A 16,570-nucleotide genomic window follows, 5' to 3' on the forward strand; every position below is an offset into this window, starting at 1 on the left:
AAGTAGGCAGTAATAGTGCCGTAATTAAAAAAAAAAAAGGGGGGGGGGGTGGGGGGGCTTAGAAGTAAGTAAACTAAAATCAAGAAAGGCAAAGTGACACTTTTCTTTTGGAGAAACTGGAATTCAGTACAAGACTTGTCAAGTCATAACGTTCTCTTTTCTTTGTTCCATGTGCTTTCCTGGGCATTATTTTTTAACATACACGGGGACGTTTCAGACATCTTGCTAATGTATTTTTAATCTTGCGTGACAGCGTACAAGTCGGGATTATTGTTTTTCAGCCTCTTCTGCTTTTTCTTCATTCAAGATATATTTGTAAGCTAAGTAAAACACAATCTAGTTGAAGAATAATTTTTGAACATCAGAACCATCTTTTGCCCTATCTACACCTTTTTGTATCAAGAATTATATCTGTAGCAAGCAGATGGATCATGTGGATGTTTAAAACCAAAATAATCCCTCAAGTGAATTGGACTTTGGGCTGCTAAATTGTCAGTACTGAAGGCAGTGCTTCTTTAGGCACTGATCAGATATTGCATGTGCAAAGAGAGAGTTTGGATTTTTTTTTTAAGTACAACAATTGCTAATAGTTCATATTGTAGTTCTGTTTTAAAACTTTCCTAATGGGCAAAAGGGAAATAACATGTATTTATGGCACTGAGGACACCTTCACCTTTGTCCCTTGTTTTGTTTTTCTCTTTGAATCTTTCCCTTTCCCACATGCATGGCCTGCATTAATGTTACATTGTAATGATTTTCTTTCCACCTTCAGGAAGGTTTAATGAGTTTTCATTTATACTACTTTTCTTTTTGCCTGGAACTCAGTGCTTTCTTTGTGCACTGTTTCTTTTCCTTGCTGGTGGTAGGAACAGTAGTCTGAAGTGGAGTTTTGTCTTTTAGTGCAGCACCAGCCAGTGGAGCTGTAGTGTTGGTGGGTTTTGGTTGACTTTTTTTCTCAAGAAGGAAGAAATTGTGTGAGAGATTAATTTTTCAAACTGCTCTCTTTCTACCTCCATAGTAGGTTGTAAGTGCTGGTTTAGTCTCCCAGCTGCTGTTAAAAGAAATTTTGAACTCTTTGGTAGGTGTAATTATATATTTTGGTTACAGCCATGAACATTTCAGGAATGGTGGAAGTTCTTAAATCTTGATTTTTTTATTTTTTTTTTCAATTAAGTGTTATTGATAAGTCACCAGTGTTTAAAAGTCTAATGCAAGCTGAAATAATATGATTATAAGGTTAGGTCTTGATTGCTTTTTTGTATAATAACAGCTAAAACTTTTCGGTATATTTTTTTTACAGGTGGGATTGCAAAAAGCTTTGCTAGTTCTACCATGGGGTTATCGTTCCCATCAAAAAATGGAATTTAGGACTCAGCTGTCACATCCTAAGTGAGGAAATCCTGTCGTCCAAAATGGAGAAAAAGCGTAGAAAGAAATGAGCCTGTTTTCTAGGCTTGACATCAAAAGACCATGAAATCTAGATTTTTGCTTATCTTGGACACAACATTAAGAAAATCCAGTTCAACAGCATTAGCCCACTTCATAGGTACTTTGCACAGCAAAGGCAGCGTTGCAACAAAAATGAACTAATTTTTAAAGAAGACAAGTGTGACTTAAATATATGGAATTTTTGGGATGAAACCGTATTCTTTTAGGACCATGAAGTTTGCAAATATCTGGTTGGTCCTGATTGTGATTTTGCTCTGTGGCAAGAAACAGCTGGGTACCAGAGTAGGAAATTCTTCCCAGGAGGCCCATCCTTGTTCTGGATGCTCTCATCTTACTTTGAAAGTGGAATTCTCTTCAACAGTAGTAGAACATGGTAATGAGAATCTAGGTTTTAAAGTGTTTAATATTAATACTTTGGTACACAATGGTGGTGTGTACATTATTTGTATTGGTTATAATGCTGTAAAGTTCCAGGTGACATGTGATCTTGTTGTGATAAGTTCTTTACAGTCATGGAGCAGAGCCTGGTCCCATTCTCAGAGGCGTCTAGCTAACTTAAGGAAAGGTGTAAACAAGCGTGCCATAGTAGCTGGAAGGGGAGGGAGCAGGGAAGATGGCACAGTCAGGAGGCGTGGATGGTAAAAAATAATAACCATAATAATGATGCACTGCTTATGTAGGCTACAAAAGTGCACGGTATAATGATTTGAAATATTTGGCAGGGGGAATATGGAATTAGAGGAGTATTGTGTTTCATGTCATTTGTTGACGCATTCAAATCAGAGATGAATTTTGAAGACACTTGAAAGAAGAGAAGGCCAATGGACTAGCTCAGGAAGGATGCTTATAAGTAGGAAATACAGAAAGGTACTTGGGGGAGAAGCAGACAGATGACAGTTAAGGCTAATGTGATTGTCAGAACAAAAGGGTTTGAGGGGGTTAGCAAGCCAGAACAAATAAATGAGTGAACGGAGTTGTGAAGATTTTTATAGGTCCTGTAAAAAGCTTGGATTGGTTAAAGTGGAGAAGAGAGCCATTCAAGAGGAATAAAATATTATGAGAAATGGCTAAGCAGCATTGACATTCATATTTGGTGTACTCTATTTTTCAGAAATCATAGAATTTCTTATAGAAGAATATTTAACATCTAATTTGATCTTGTATAAACAATCTTTATCTCCAAGAATTTGCTGTCCAATCTCCTAGACCAGCTGGAACTAGGAGAGAGACAACAAAGAAGCATGAAGGAGAGTAGAAATAAAATAATGGAGTTACATAGGTAGCTATTTGAAACTTGATGGTTCCTGATGTTATCCCTGAGTGTTTAAGTAGTATCTTTACACTGTAACTGAATAGTTATATTTATTTTATAATACAGTGAAAGATGAGTAAAAAGAATGGACTATGTGAAATAAATATATTAACCTTTTGACAGGGTAGGTGTATTGTTCAAAGCTTAGGGCTTTGATTCTGCATCATTTTAAGCATGTGCATAATCTGTAAATAACCTCATTAAAATAGGTGTTCATGTTACCATCAATTTAAGCCCTGTTCCTGCAACTAACTAAAGTGGAATTCTTATTTCCACTGAAGTGGAAGTTGTGGATATGCTTGTAAAGTTCAGACCAATACCTGTGAAGTTGGAACTAATTCTGTGTGGGCAGACTCTCACTAATTTCAGTGAGGTTGCACACGGGGGTTGAGGTTTGCCTGTCATTCTCAGAACTGGGACCTGACATGTAACTTCCTGGGGTCTGACTTTCAATTTATAGTGCTAACATAATAGCTTGCATTATACTTCTAAGTGAAAATAGCACATATCAATCAGATAACAAATTCTTTTCTTATAAAACTGAATACTAAATTAGCATTTATATTTTTTTTCTGGGAGATGTGGAGGGAATTCTGTCCGTTTTTGCATTGTTTTGTTTACCAATTCAACTGTTAACACTCATTCTCTTTCCAGAGGTGGCGTCAGGTTTTCAGAATTCAGAACCATGCCAGTTTTTTTCTTAAATGTTTAGTTTATAAAATGCAGAAAGCCATGTAAAACAAACTGTTCACAAAAGTATGCTCTGTTTAAATGCATTACCTCAGGATTGGAAAAAACAATGTTCACCTACCCTGTGTCTACATTCTTTTGAACTCATTAACTATAGGAAAAACCTGCATTAAACATTTTCCTTCTTGTTAAGGTTTGTTACCTTGCTTCTTAGACCCTTGGTATTGATTGACCAGACTTAGTTCAAAGTTTCCTTTCAGCTTTGAAGTTGATGGTTTCAGTTACACAAAATGACTGTGTAATTTCACCCAAAGTGCACAGTAGGGCCAAGAGTTCCTGTGAACTTCAATGGTTTATGGTATTAACCGACATGCAAGTAACTGGTGTTTGTTCTAATAGAGAAAAAACTAGGACTGGCATTGTTATAAAATTAAATGGATTATTAATGAATCTGATATGCCTGTAAATAGGGTAACACCATGTTTTATTTCTGTTACAGTTTCTCAACAAATCTAACTCCAGTTGAGAGTAGTCAAGCATTTTTTAATTTTTAATTTTTTAATTTTTAATTTTTCCATTATAATGAATATGTTTATCCCCTGCTTTCAAAATCTAAACTTATATATAGAGATCCAAGTTACATTAATAATATACAAATTGAATCTGAATATTTTCATTTAGGAGGTATAAAGGATTCCTTTAATTTGTGGTGGTTGTTCTGACAGTGAGTAGGAATATTTCATCATCTGTAGCTATGTAAAAGTATCTTCTGTAATGTACAGTTCAAATGTCAATTCTAACATGGTGTTCTCCTTGCAGAATACATTGTGGCTTTCAATGGATACTTTACAGCTAAAGCTAGAAGTAAATTTATTTCAAGTGCACTGAAGAACAGTGATATAGAGAACTGGAGGATTGTACCTCGCAACAACCCAGCCAGTGACTATCCTAGTGATTTTGAGGTGATCCAGATCAATGAGAAACAGAGACATGGAGTGTTGACACTGGAAGATCATCCAAACATCAAACGAGTAACACCCCAAAGGAAAGTCTTTCGCTCTCTCAAGTATTTGGAGTGTAAGTATATTCCTTCTTTAAGAGTGGCTTCTAAACTGTTTTCACTAAATTCACTGTAAAAAAAAAAAATGCAACGCAAATGCTCAAATGAGAAAGCACTGATAAAGACTCATCCCTTTAACTGTGAAACTATCTAGTTCTTACTTTGTTAAAGTGCTAATGATTACAGCTATGACTTAAAAGTTGTATTTTCTGTAGTGATCAGTGGCAGTAGACTACTGGTCAATTAAGGGTGTGCGAAACGGACTATATTTGATTCAGATTTGGCCCACCCCAATTTCATCTCCCAGTGTGAGCCTCCCAGTGCCAGAGGAGGAGCTGGATCTGGAACCAGCTAAAGAAATTCTGGGGACCGAGGGGGAATCTGACTTTGTGCTCCACCCTTCTCAAAGTTCCCCTAGAGCCAGGTCTCCTTCTCAGAGGAGGTTGTGGAGGCAGGTGGCTCAGCTTCCCCCATTGTTGTGCCTCTGCCTGCTGAAGAGGAGGATAAGGCAGGATCCCCACCCTCAACCCAGAAGCGGGAGAGTAGTGTACTGTGGGATCATTTTGAGGTGGCAGATGATCCCAAGTATGCTATCCTCCAGCACTGCCGAAGGCAGATCAGTTGGGGCAAGGAGGTGAAGCACTTCGCTACCATGGTGATGCTGCTGCGTTTCGGGAGGCAGCACCCCCTTGCCCTTCTTCCTCCTCAGCCTGGCATCAGTGGGAGCATGCCCAAAGGGAAGTCCCCCTCTCACTCCAAAGCCCCTGTCCCCACGAAGCAGCGGCAGGCCACTCGAGCGGTGAGGGGAAGGCGCAGACAATAGGGGACACATTATAAAGGCAAGCAACGTCACCCATAGCATTGGGGAAATGCTTGCTCTGGATGGCCAGCCCTTCTCTTTAGTTGAGTGGCCAGGGTTCAGGCAGCTTATGGCGCTCATGGTCTCATCCTACCAAGTGCCCTCACGTGCCACCTTTAGCAGGGCAGTGTTGCCCTTCCTGTATGAGGCATGCAGGGAGTACTTGAGGGAGGTGCTGCACAAGGCAGGGCTGGAGGTAGTCTTGCACTTCACCTCCAACATCTGGAGCAGCTGAGGTGGAGATCATGCCTCCTTCTCCCTCACAGGGCACTGGTGCAATCAGTCAGGCTGTCCGTGGGCTCTACTTCAGGCCGAGGTGATGGATGAGTCCCACACGACAAGGGAGATCATGGTGACCGTGAACACATGGTGCAGGGGTTGCATGTTGGGCAGGGCGAGCTGACCCGTGGGTTCATCGTCACCAACATTGGGGCCAGTATGGTCAAGGCGGTCCATGATGCCAAATTTGTTGGCATCTACCATGTGACACACGAGCTGCACCTCATAGTCAGAGACGCCGTGGAGGACAGGGCTGCCAGTGACTGTGTCGTCACTACCACCCAGCTGATTTCAAAATGCAGGAAGGTGGCGGGCTACTTCTACTACCGCATCAAGGGGGGCTAGATGCTGCGGGAGAAACAGGCAATAGGCCTATACGAAGTGGCTAGCATTCACTTTGGATTCGGGAGATAGTGATTTGATTCAGTGATTCGAATCACTGTCCCAGATCGATACAACTGAGTCTGATTCAGAGATTTGGCCGCTTGTTGGCATCAAACAGGTCCCAGGCCCCAGCCCACTCTCCCAGCCCCATCAATGAGTGCCTCGCCTGGCCCCAGCCTCCTGGCTCCTTAGAAGAAAGAAGAAAAAAAAAAAGCCCTATCCTCACCAGTTGCTGCAAGGGGGCGGGGGAGAGAGGCAGGCGGTGGTGATCCTTGCTGTCCCCCACTTCCAAAAAAAACCAACAAAAAGCTGGGAGCTGGGGCCAGGCGGGGCAGCCTTGAGGGGCTGGGGGGGAGCGGGCGCTGTAAGAGTGGGCGGTGAGGGGGCACTCAGTTGGGCTGAGGGAGCAGGCAGAGGGTGGGGCCTGGCAGTGGTCCCCCCATGGTCCTCTCCCTCCTCCAGCTCCCCGTCCCCTACTTATTGGCACTGAATCTGGGTCTAGCTTCCTGTGGTGGCAAGTGGGGACTGCCCAAATCTCTGAAGCTCTCCAAATGTTTTCCAGATCAATTTGGAGAGCTTTGAATCGATTCGGACCTTTTTATTGGACTCCTGATTCGATTCTGAGTTGGAGATTTGGCCGCTGAATTGAGCCGAGTCTCCTGCTTATCAAATCAGCTCCTGAAACTTTGCAAAGTCCTAACAGACAGCTGAGCATCCTGCAGCAGAAAATCATGCAAGATGTGGAGACTGGTTGGAATGCCACATACCTGACGCTGGAAATGCTGGTGGATCAAGAAAAGGCCATCCATGAGATAGTCTTGCTTGGGGAGATTAGGATCAGCGGTCTCCTTAACAGAGATGAGTGGGATACCGTCTCCCAGATCTTGGTGGTCCTCAAGCCCTTCCTCAAGGCCACTCAGACCCTCAGCACTAGCAATGCCCTCCTTATCCAGGGGATCCCCATAGTGAGGTAACTTGAGAACCAGATGGAGAAGTTCCAGGGAATCAAATGTTCTTCTGAAGCAGATTCGACTGAATCGATTCGAGACAATGATCCAAATCTCCAAATTGAATCACTGTTGTCCGAATCAGCCGAATCCGAATTGAATGCTTCCCTATTCGCACAGGCCGTTAAATCATCAGGAGATTAAATCTAAACTTTCCCTGTCTCTAGTGGAATTAGAATTTTATCACTGACTGATTTTCAGGTAGTAAAAACTTTCCCATCTGAAATGTTGATCTGTGATAGGGCTATAGTGCGAGAGGCAAGGGTTTCTTAGGATGATATCTTTTACTGGACCAGCTAAATAGCTGGGATAAACTTAGATAGGCTTTCAAATGTAAGACATTGCTTTTGAAATGTGGACCTCAGAATGTAAGGCATTTAAAAGGTTGTCTAACTGTATCCCTCTCGCATAATTTTTGGACCATCATAGCTAAAGCGTCACCCTTACACTACCATAATGCTATAGTATAATAATAGCATACAAAATGCACATATTTTGTATTATCCTCCTACATATTTTTCTCCATCTTAATAACCATATATAGCTGATCGTACATTGAACTGCAACGAAACCAGATGGACCCAAAAATGGCAGTCATCTCGTCCCCTGAGAAGAGCAAGTCTCTCCCTAGGTTCTGGATTTTGGCATGCAACTGGCAGACATTCAAGCAGGCGTCTACTGAGAGCTATACCACGGCAAGTTGCACAGACACTTCAGGCAGATGTGCTCTGGCAAATGGGTTATACAGGTATGCTGTTGCATGTTGGCTTGTCGTAACAAATAAGATAAGTGCCTCTGAGACGCAGGAAAAGCGAATACTGCTTTAATAAGCACAAGCTAACTCATTTGCGTGTATTCAGCTGTTACTTACTGATCATCTGCATATTCTGTAGAGGTTGAGAAATACCTATTTTTACAATGCATTGATTTAACAAAGTTTACTCAATGTAAAGGTTTGCCGGTTGTTTGAATTTGTGTAGGCCAACCTGGAGAAAGTTTTCATGTAATCCAAAAATAAAATAATGCTTTATTGGGTGAGAGGTCACCAAGCCCCAGAGCCAACATTCATGCAACTCTTGAAGATCTCCAGGTTTTTTCTTTGTTCATTTCATTTCTTTCCATAGCCTTATTTCTCTTCCCTTTCCATTCCTGCTGTCCTGTCACAATAGAGTACTAAACTATCAGTCTGTAAAAAAATGAATGCAGTACTGGGAGATAGTTGAGAACAGGGTGTTCGATGTTAGAGATGGAGCACATATCAATGCATGGTAGGGGGAATGGGAACAATCAGTCCTCTGAGCAGGACTCTGTGGGAGGCCTAGGAAATAACAGGCCTCTGTAGGCAAGCTGCTTTTCACTTAGCATATAAACAGCCATAAACTGAACACTAAATTGCTCCCTATTGCACTTTAAATATCCTGCCTTAATTCCAGTCTCATACTTATTCATGTAAAAATAACATGGTAAAGATTTGCTCTATAGCCATAGTCAAATTTTTAATTATGCACTATAATTTAGCTCTACTCAGATTTAAGGTTGTGCTCTAGATGGAGAAATGTTGTACCTCTTTCATGCATAGTTACATGTTGGAAATCAGAGGAGCATTATGCAGGTGATAACATTTACTGCATACCTGGGGCAAAATGAGGGTTGCACAAATAATTATTTTTGTTTTATCCTGACCTTTTAAGTGATTCACTTCTTTAAACTTTATATTCTTTTGTAATCATTTTTAAAAGAAACAAATACAGCACTGATTTTTGAAAAACCCAAATACATTAGTGCAACTTTCAAATATACCTTTACCCAAGTAGGAGTAAAACAAGAGATCACATTGTTGGCTTCTTTATCCTCACATAAATTATAGCTCATTTTGGTTTGGGAAAACAAAATTTTAGGCCACATGGTGCTTTAAGCAGACTGGTCTCCTTTTACGTACAAGTATAAAGTCATATAAAGATATAGTTAAGAACATATAGTTGCATACTAAGACAAAATATTTCTATATTAATCCTTTTCTTTGACAATAGGTGCTGGTGTAAGAGTAGCTGTCTTTGACACTGGACTCAGTGAAAAACACCCACATTTCAAAAATGTAAAGGAAAGAACAAACTGGACAAATGAGAGAACCTTGGATGATGGTAGGTCTAGCCTGTACCATTCTTAAAAGTAGGACCGGTACATGTGATTTAACACACTAACTTGGATTGTGAAGCTATAATTGTTTTTTAAATGTTTACAGCAGTGTTTTCTTCATGTATAATAAAGTCTAATTATACATGGAACAGAGTGTAGTGAAGTCTTACTGATTTAAGTGGTACTTTCTGATTGTGGTGTAAAGACTCAATACTTCAGAAGATCTTGTGTTAAGTTTCCTTAAGTCTGTCATGCGTAACTCCAGAAGTGATGAACAGAGCTTAAACGTGGACTTCAGAACACATGTCTTTTTTCCAGTATCATGTAGTTTTCCCAGTTTTTAACCTTCGGTTTGAAATGTTACTTACTGAAAAATAAAGGAAAAGGGACAGTCTAGCAGAAAATATTTTTTGTCCAAGAGAAATTCTATTTCTTCTCTATCTGCCCATTATTAGAAATCTGGCATCATGGAAGTAAGCAGCAAAGCTCAGTGGGCCTGGAGTTTCACTGCATTTTCAGTTAGACATTTTTGTGGTGAAGAATCTTTTGGACTGTTGCGTATCTGTTTTTAAAAATAAACGTAGGCCTCTGAGAATGAAAGGTGAAAGCATTTGCATATGAATTCTGTTTTATTAAGAATAAATTTAATGAAGTCATTTGGTCTCTAGCACCTGCATTTATTGACTTTATATTACTGTTTCCATGCCACAGGCCTTGGACATGGGACTTTTGTAGCTGGTGTGATAGCAAGCATGCGGGAATGCCAGGGATTTGCCCCTAATGCTGAGCTGCACATTTTTAGAGTCTTCACAAATAATCAGGTAAACAATGTATATATTTTATTTTCATTCAAGCCTTTTTGCCTTACAAATCTTGCATATTCCTATGGGTTTTGAACTACTTCATTTTATGGAGAGAAGTTACTCAGTCTAGAGGTGCACCGATACATTGGTCTGATAGCAGATCGGCCGCGATATAAAGAAAATTGTGACTGTATTGGAAATCGGCCTGATGTGGCTGATAATTTGACTGGTAAATGCCCATGCATGCGCGCAGCCGCAGTGCAGCATGTAGGCAGTGAGGAACGCAGCCCATGTAGCTGGTAAGTCTGTTGTGGTGGAACAGGTGAGGGGGCAGATCAGGGTCCCTGCAGTGAGGGAGGGAGTAGGGCAGGGGCTGGGGTAGGTGCTGCCCAGCTGGGCTGGGCCGGGGCACAGGACAGCTGTGGCTCATCCGGGGGGTGGTTTCTGCTGCTGCATGGACCCGTTGGGGGGGGGGGCATGCAGCGGTGGAAACTCAGACATTTCCATGAAAATTTCCTTCATTCAGAGCTGTTAATGCTCACGTTCTCATTTTATACAATCAAATGACAATTTTAATTGAAAAACTCAATACTTGTTCTTTTGTGTGTTTCCTACCCTTATTTTTCTATGTCTGCTGCCCAGTTCATTTTATTGTCATTTGATTTTTTTCAAGGGGTGGCTTGTTTTCTTTTCTTAAACAGGTTTCCTATACTTCCTGGTTTCTGGATGCCTTTAATTATGCCATCTTAAAGAAGATAGATGTGTTAAACCTTAGTATCGGTGGGCCAGACTTCATGGATCATCCTTTTGTTGATAAGGTCAGTGCAATTTTTAGAATGTTCACCTCAAAGGTTCCAGTTCTGTAGCATTTTTTTATGTGAGCAGATGGGTAGCTTCACCAGGTCTGAGCAGTAAAAGCCAACACAGTATTGTAAAAAACAGCTGGGGGTGGGGATTCCCAGAGGTAGCAGGCAGGCAAACTGTTCCCAGAGGTAGCAGGCAGGCAAACTCCCAGCCCCTTCTACCTCCTTGAAGCAGCAGCACTCCTTGTGCGGCTGGCCCAGGTACTGCTGCTGCTCTAGCAGGAGGCACTACATGTAGGCCTTGGGGCAGGGCTCAGCTCAGGCCAGTCAGCGACTTGGGGGCAGGAGTGAGTCCCCCTGCGGCCCATCTCGCCAACCGGGGGGGGGTTTGCTCCTACTCCCTGGCTGGCACTCACAGGGGAGGCACCAGTGTTTCCGCCTGCCCCTCCTGCCTGGCACCTAAGCAGGGAGCACTGCCTGTCAGGGGGCCTATGTGTTGCTACTGAGAGCAGGCAAAAAATGGCCCAAGGATCCAAGTCTGGCCCATCAGGCAATTTCATCTGGTCCATAGGCACCCTCCATAAGCCCTGGCCCTGGGCTGCCCCTTTGCAAGCCAACCTGTCCCTGCAGGAGGTGCAGCTCTGATTGCTAAGCAACTACCCCCACCCCAGCCTGGCCTGACCCGCCCAAGCCCTGAGCCAGGGGGTACCATTGACAAGAAGCCTCTGCCTGGCAGAACTTGTGCCAGGCCACCCCAAGGCTGTTCCCAGCCTCCCTGCCTGTGAAACTGGGAATGCAGGTACAGGCCCCACTGGGCTGGGGCCAGGGCCGCTGGGGAAAATGGAGCAGGAGCATGGGAAGCTGCGTGCTGTGGGGCAGACTGGGCAGGCCCTGCATGCTGCAGGAGCTGTGCACTATGAGTCTGGGTGGGGGTGACCCCCATGTTGCCACCACATGCGGCTGGAGACTGAGGTGGGAGTGTGGAAGCTGCACGCTGTGGGGCTGGGTGGAGCTGGCCCCAGGTCCTGCCCCCATGTGCAACCGGGGACTGTTTGTTTTTTTCAATAGTATATGATTTGTGTGTTTTTTCCAGTTTCAAGATGGCAGTTCCCCCTCTCTCAGAAGGAGTACTTCTGGGGCAAGGGGAGGGACTTTCAGGGGAAAGGTCAGGAGTTGGGGTCGGACTTTTGGTTTCAGGATGGCAACCAGGGGGTGGGGCATCTGTCAAGGGGTGGGGCTACCCTTGTGGCCCTTGACAGCTGACAAAAACTTGTTTAGTGGCCCTCCAGCTGAAATAATTGCTCATCCCTGAGTTAGAAGTTTCCCCAATGTTTGATCAAAGGGTTAGCATGAACAGGATCAAAACATAAACCAGATAATAAAATTATATAATTCACAAGTTGGTATCAGTAGATAAAGTGCAACATTTAAGCAGTTTTGAGGATCTATCATCTCTCAACTGTCTTTGTCTACAATAAGTTTATCTAAAATTTGTTTAAGAGTAATTTTGATTTAAATTGAAATAATAGGCTGCATTATTCGATTGCAAGTCTGTTGCCTAATAAATCGCCATTAAAAAAGATCTGTTTTATCAAATATAGCTAATATAAAATTTAAAAACATAAAATTTAGCAAATATAGAAGGAGCTCACAATGCACTAAAAACTGACAGAACTGGTACGTAAATTCTGAAAAATGCAACTTCAGTTTCTTTGGTTATTTCAGCCTGTCTTTCAAAAGCACTGAATTAATTTAACTGAATCAAAAGTATACTTTAGAAATGGCTAATGAGGAAGGGTACAGTTCTTTTTTTTCTTTTTTTATGTATTCTGAATTACTAGAATTGAATTTTAATCTGACAACCAAAGTTGAATGCTGTTTAGCAGGACTTAACTCTGACTGAGGGTCTAGGCAGACAAAGTTGCAATGAGATAAGAGGCTGAGGTTTTACTGCACACTTTTTATTGAGGGTTAAGACACCTCAGTGTAGCTTTCCATCTACTAATGGTAAGAGCACATGAGCAGTTGCCATGGAGCAGCTGATACACAGGAAAATTTTTGCTCCCTTATAACTTGTAATTAGTTTATCTGTCCGTGCCCTCAGGTCTCTGAATATATATTTCATAGTATAAAGCTGGTATTTCACAACAGTGCAAGCAGAGCTAGTACAGCCAGTAGTGTATTGCTGATATTATAATATTTTATATTCAATATTAAATGCACATCGTGGAAGGCTTAAGCTCTTGCTCTGCCTTAATAAAGGTATCTTTTTCTATAATAGTTAACCTTGAAGCTGACAGTTATTACTAAAACTATCAATAGGGTGTATGTTGCAAGTAACATTAAGATGAAGGTTGTAGATATAAGGAAATTACTGCCATTATAACAGTGCAATTGATGGTTGTTCTAAAACAGAAAAACAAACAAACAAAAAAAAGCAACCCCAAAAGCTTTTTGACTACAGTACGTTGTTTTAAGTGTCTGTTCTTTGGCTTTGCAGGTATGGGAGCTGACGGCTAACAATGTGATCATGGTTTCTGCTATTGGCAATGATGGCCCCTTATATGGGTAAGTTTCTTAAATAGATTATTTTCTCCTCTTGAAAATCATTAGTCAAATGCTAATCTGTCTATCAAGAGTAAACTGAGTTAAGCTGTTTTTTCCACTTTCACTTTGTTCTTCACAAATACGCTCCTGAATTTAGCTGGATAAATTTCATTGATTAGGTTTTCACAGGGTTTGCAAAACCTGAAAAGAAAAGTCTTTCCTTACTCTTTAGTATCAACAGATGTTTGCTTTAAGGAATGCAAAAATACGGGCATCTAAAATGATTGCTTCTTTAAAATTTGGCCCGTTTGACATGATGCTGTAATATGTAATTATTGCCTGTTTTCTGGATGTGCTTTTATCATTTTAAGTATTGTTTGAAAAGTTATTGTTAGTGAAATAAGTGACCGTACTATCAAACAGTATCTGTTATCACATCTGTGGAATTTAAACGTAACCATGGAGAAATTTGCTAGGTACGTGCCTGTTTTATTTATGGACTCTATTTCCTCCTCCTCTTTAGCACTCTCAATAACCCTGCAGACCAGATGGATGTGATTGGAGTAGGTGGAATTGACTTTGAAGATAATATTGCTCGTTTCTCATCTAGGGGTATGACCACTTGGGTAAGTTACTCTGTTTAGCTTAATCAGTTTAGGTTCCAGTAAATGCAGGTTTCTGGGACTTAATGGAATTAACAAAAGTTTATGAAGTTTGGCTGATGGAGGAAAAGAGAAAATTTAAAAGTTTCAAACATCAATGGTTCTAATTAAAATGTGTAAACTGACAGAATACCTGTTCTAAACACAAACTGACATCAACTCAATAGTTTTTTTTATATTTAGATTATAAAAGTAAGGCCATAAAAAGGCATTTGTTAATGAAGAAGAGGTTGGGGCCACTAGCTTATTCCTTTTTAACTTTTGAGTGTGAGCTTCTGTCAGTTGCTGGCATTATTCTTGAGCCTTTTTTGAATTGGAGGCGCAAGAACGCACCATATAGACGGGATGAGGTTTCTTGTTCTCTCTCCTTATTCTCATCACGCTTGTACACTGCCACAGGATTGGTTACAATCCACCCATTATTGCATATTTATTTTTAACTATTAGGTCCTGGGAAAAGATATGCAGGATCTTTATTTTATGTATGTAAAAAAAAGATAAGCACATAAATTTTTTCACAGGCTTGTATCCTAATTTTTTTTTTTCTAATTCATAAAGTTTTCGCACATTCTACATGAAGTATTAACGAAACCACGTTCAGGCTAGTTTAATCACGTGAGAATTGCCATATTAACTGAGATTTGTCCATCTACTTCAGTTTGTCAAGGGGGCTAACATCAGAAGCTTCAGGTAGAGGTATTTAGAACCCCACAGTAACAGTTGTAGGATAATCAGCCATGTTAGATCTCATTTTGGTTTGAGAATGCCTTAACAATCATGCCAAAGGTTTACTATCTCTTCAAAATGTTATCATTATTAATTATGACATTTTTGGATAATCTGGATATCAAATCTTGCATATCTTCATTCACGCCACAGTTTAAATCAGTAAAACTTTTCCCTGTAAATTCCTACAGTTACGAATTTATAAACCCACTTCTTCTAAAGCAAATTGCCTTTTTTGGTTTAGCTGGTGTCATTTTGGAGGAAGTTTAAATTAAATAGAAAAAAGTTTGATTAGTATAATAATTATAACTGGCATAATAGGTACAGATTTACTATGTAGATAAACATTGCGTTCTTGGTCTCAGTAGCTCCTGTCCTAATGAGTTGTACTAGGGGTTGGCGACCCCTCGGCATGCATGCCAGAGCATGGCACACGAGGTTGTTTTGCTTGGCACACCACAACTGACCCAGGCTCTGGGCAGCTGCCACCAGCCGCAGACCCCAGGCTGCTTGCAGCAGGTGGTAAGGAGGCTGCAAGCCCTGCTGTGAGCAGCCCAGGCTCTGTGGCAAGCAGTAGCTGCCCAGAGCCAGGGCTGGATGTGGTAGGTGGCTGTGAGCCTGCAAGCAGTTGCACTGCAGTCTGGAGTTCTGGCCCAGCTCATTGTCATGCATGCCTCGAGGAGCACCACAGGGAAGGGGCTGGGGACTGCGCACCTGCAAAGCCTGCCATCCCCACAGGGGGCACATCCCCACGGTGCTAGGCCCAGTTGCAAAGGGCAGGGCAAGCTGCATGAACTCAGCAGACCTACTCAGGAGAACTCTAACCGGGTGGCCTTGGGCCCTACTGCTCTCATCCATATGTCCTCTCCCTGTAGAGCTCATCCACATGGTGGCTGAGGGAGCTGTGTCCCAGTGGGGTCACAAACTAGGTTTGACCCATAGCCCTGAGGACAGGATGGGGCAACCCTCAGCCTGACCACGGGGCCAAGGGAAGGTGCTTGTGGGCAGGGATCTGCTACCCTGGCCCAGGGAGCTCCTTTTCTTACACCCAAGTGCTGGTGGGCTGAGCCGAGCTGCACTGCCAGTCCAACCCCGACTCCATGGAGAGCAGCACAGGCCTGCCCAGAGCCTGGGTTACTTGAAGCATGCAGCTGCAAGGCTGCAAATGGCTGCACTGGGCCCAGCTCAGCTCATTGTTGGCAGCAACTGCATGCGTGCCTCAGGGAGCACAGCGGGGAAGGGGCTGGGGCTGCATTGCCATGGTAAGGGTCAGGCCCCTTGCAACTAGCCCGCTGCCTGCCCCTGGCATGCCGATATCTTTTGAAGTCCAGGTTGCATGGGTTTTTGGCTCTCAGCCCCAAAAATGTTGCCTCTCCCTGAGTTGCACAGTCTAGTAATCATATGCTGTACTGTCTTTTTTTCTTTTTTTATGAGGTTTAAATTTTCCATCTTTTATTTTCATTAAATGTCCCTTATTTTTGTATTAAAGGAGAAGGGCCAGAAAGAAAATACATTTTATATTAGTTTGCATTTATTTTCCTTTAACTAATTAACTTCAGCTCATTCTTTTTGATAATGTAATTATTTCTGAACGGCCCAGTAATTAATTTTGCAGACATCTGAGATACTCAAGCCTAGACAAAAAAAGGATGACTTGTTTATTTTTTAATAGGAACTTCCTGGAGGTTATGGTAGAGTGAAGCCTGACATTGTTACTTATGGCTCGGGAGTAAGAGGTTCTGGTATGAAAGGTGGCTGCCGCTCCCTATCTGGAACAAGTGTTGCCTCTCCTGTGGTGGCAGGTGCTGTCACCTTGCTAGTCAGGTAATTATTGAATGATAAGTACAGATCTT

At 42.0% G+C, this 16,570-nt stretch overlaps 1 protein-coding gene across 1 annotated transcript in view; it reads left to right on the forward strand.

Moving 5' to 3' along the window:
- The window catches only part of MBTPS1 (membrane bound transcription factor peptidase, site 1), a 44,806-nt gene that overhangs the window by 1,217 nt on the left and 27,019 nt on the right, over positions 1-16,570 (forward strand). The window contains exons 2-10 of the mRNA XM_006268173.4: positions 1,301-1,822; positions 4,271-4,528; positions 7,585-7,788; positions 9,071-9,181; positions 9,888-9,997; positions 10,681-10,797; positions 13,283-13,350; positions 13,853-13,955; positions 16,390-16,541. Of these exons, the coding sequence (XP_006268235.2) occupies positions 1,636-1,822; positions 4,271-4,528; positions 7,585-7,788; positions 9,071-9,181; positions 9,888-9,997; positions 10,681-10,797; positions 13,283-13,350; positions 13,853-13,955; positions 16,390-16,541 (1,310 nt within the window). The 5' untranslated portion in view covers positions 1,301-1,635. The remainder of the gene's footprint in view (positions 1-1,300; positions 1,823-4,270; positions 4,529-7,584; positions 7,789-9,070; positions 9,182-9,887; positions 9,998-10,680; positions 10,798-13,282; positions 13,351-13,852; positions 13,956-16,389; positions 16,542-16,570) is intronic.

This window comes from Alligator mississippiensis, chromosome 10 (assembly GCF_030867095.1).
Source record: "Alligator mississippiensis isolate rAllMis1 chromosome 10, rAllMis1, whole genome shotgun sequence".
Lineage (NCBI taxonomy): Eukaryota > Metazoa > Chordata > Crocodylia > Alligatoridae > Alligator > Alligator mississippiensis.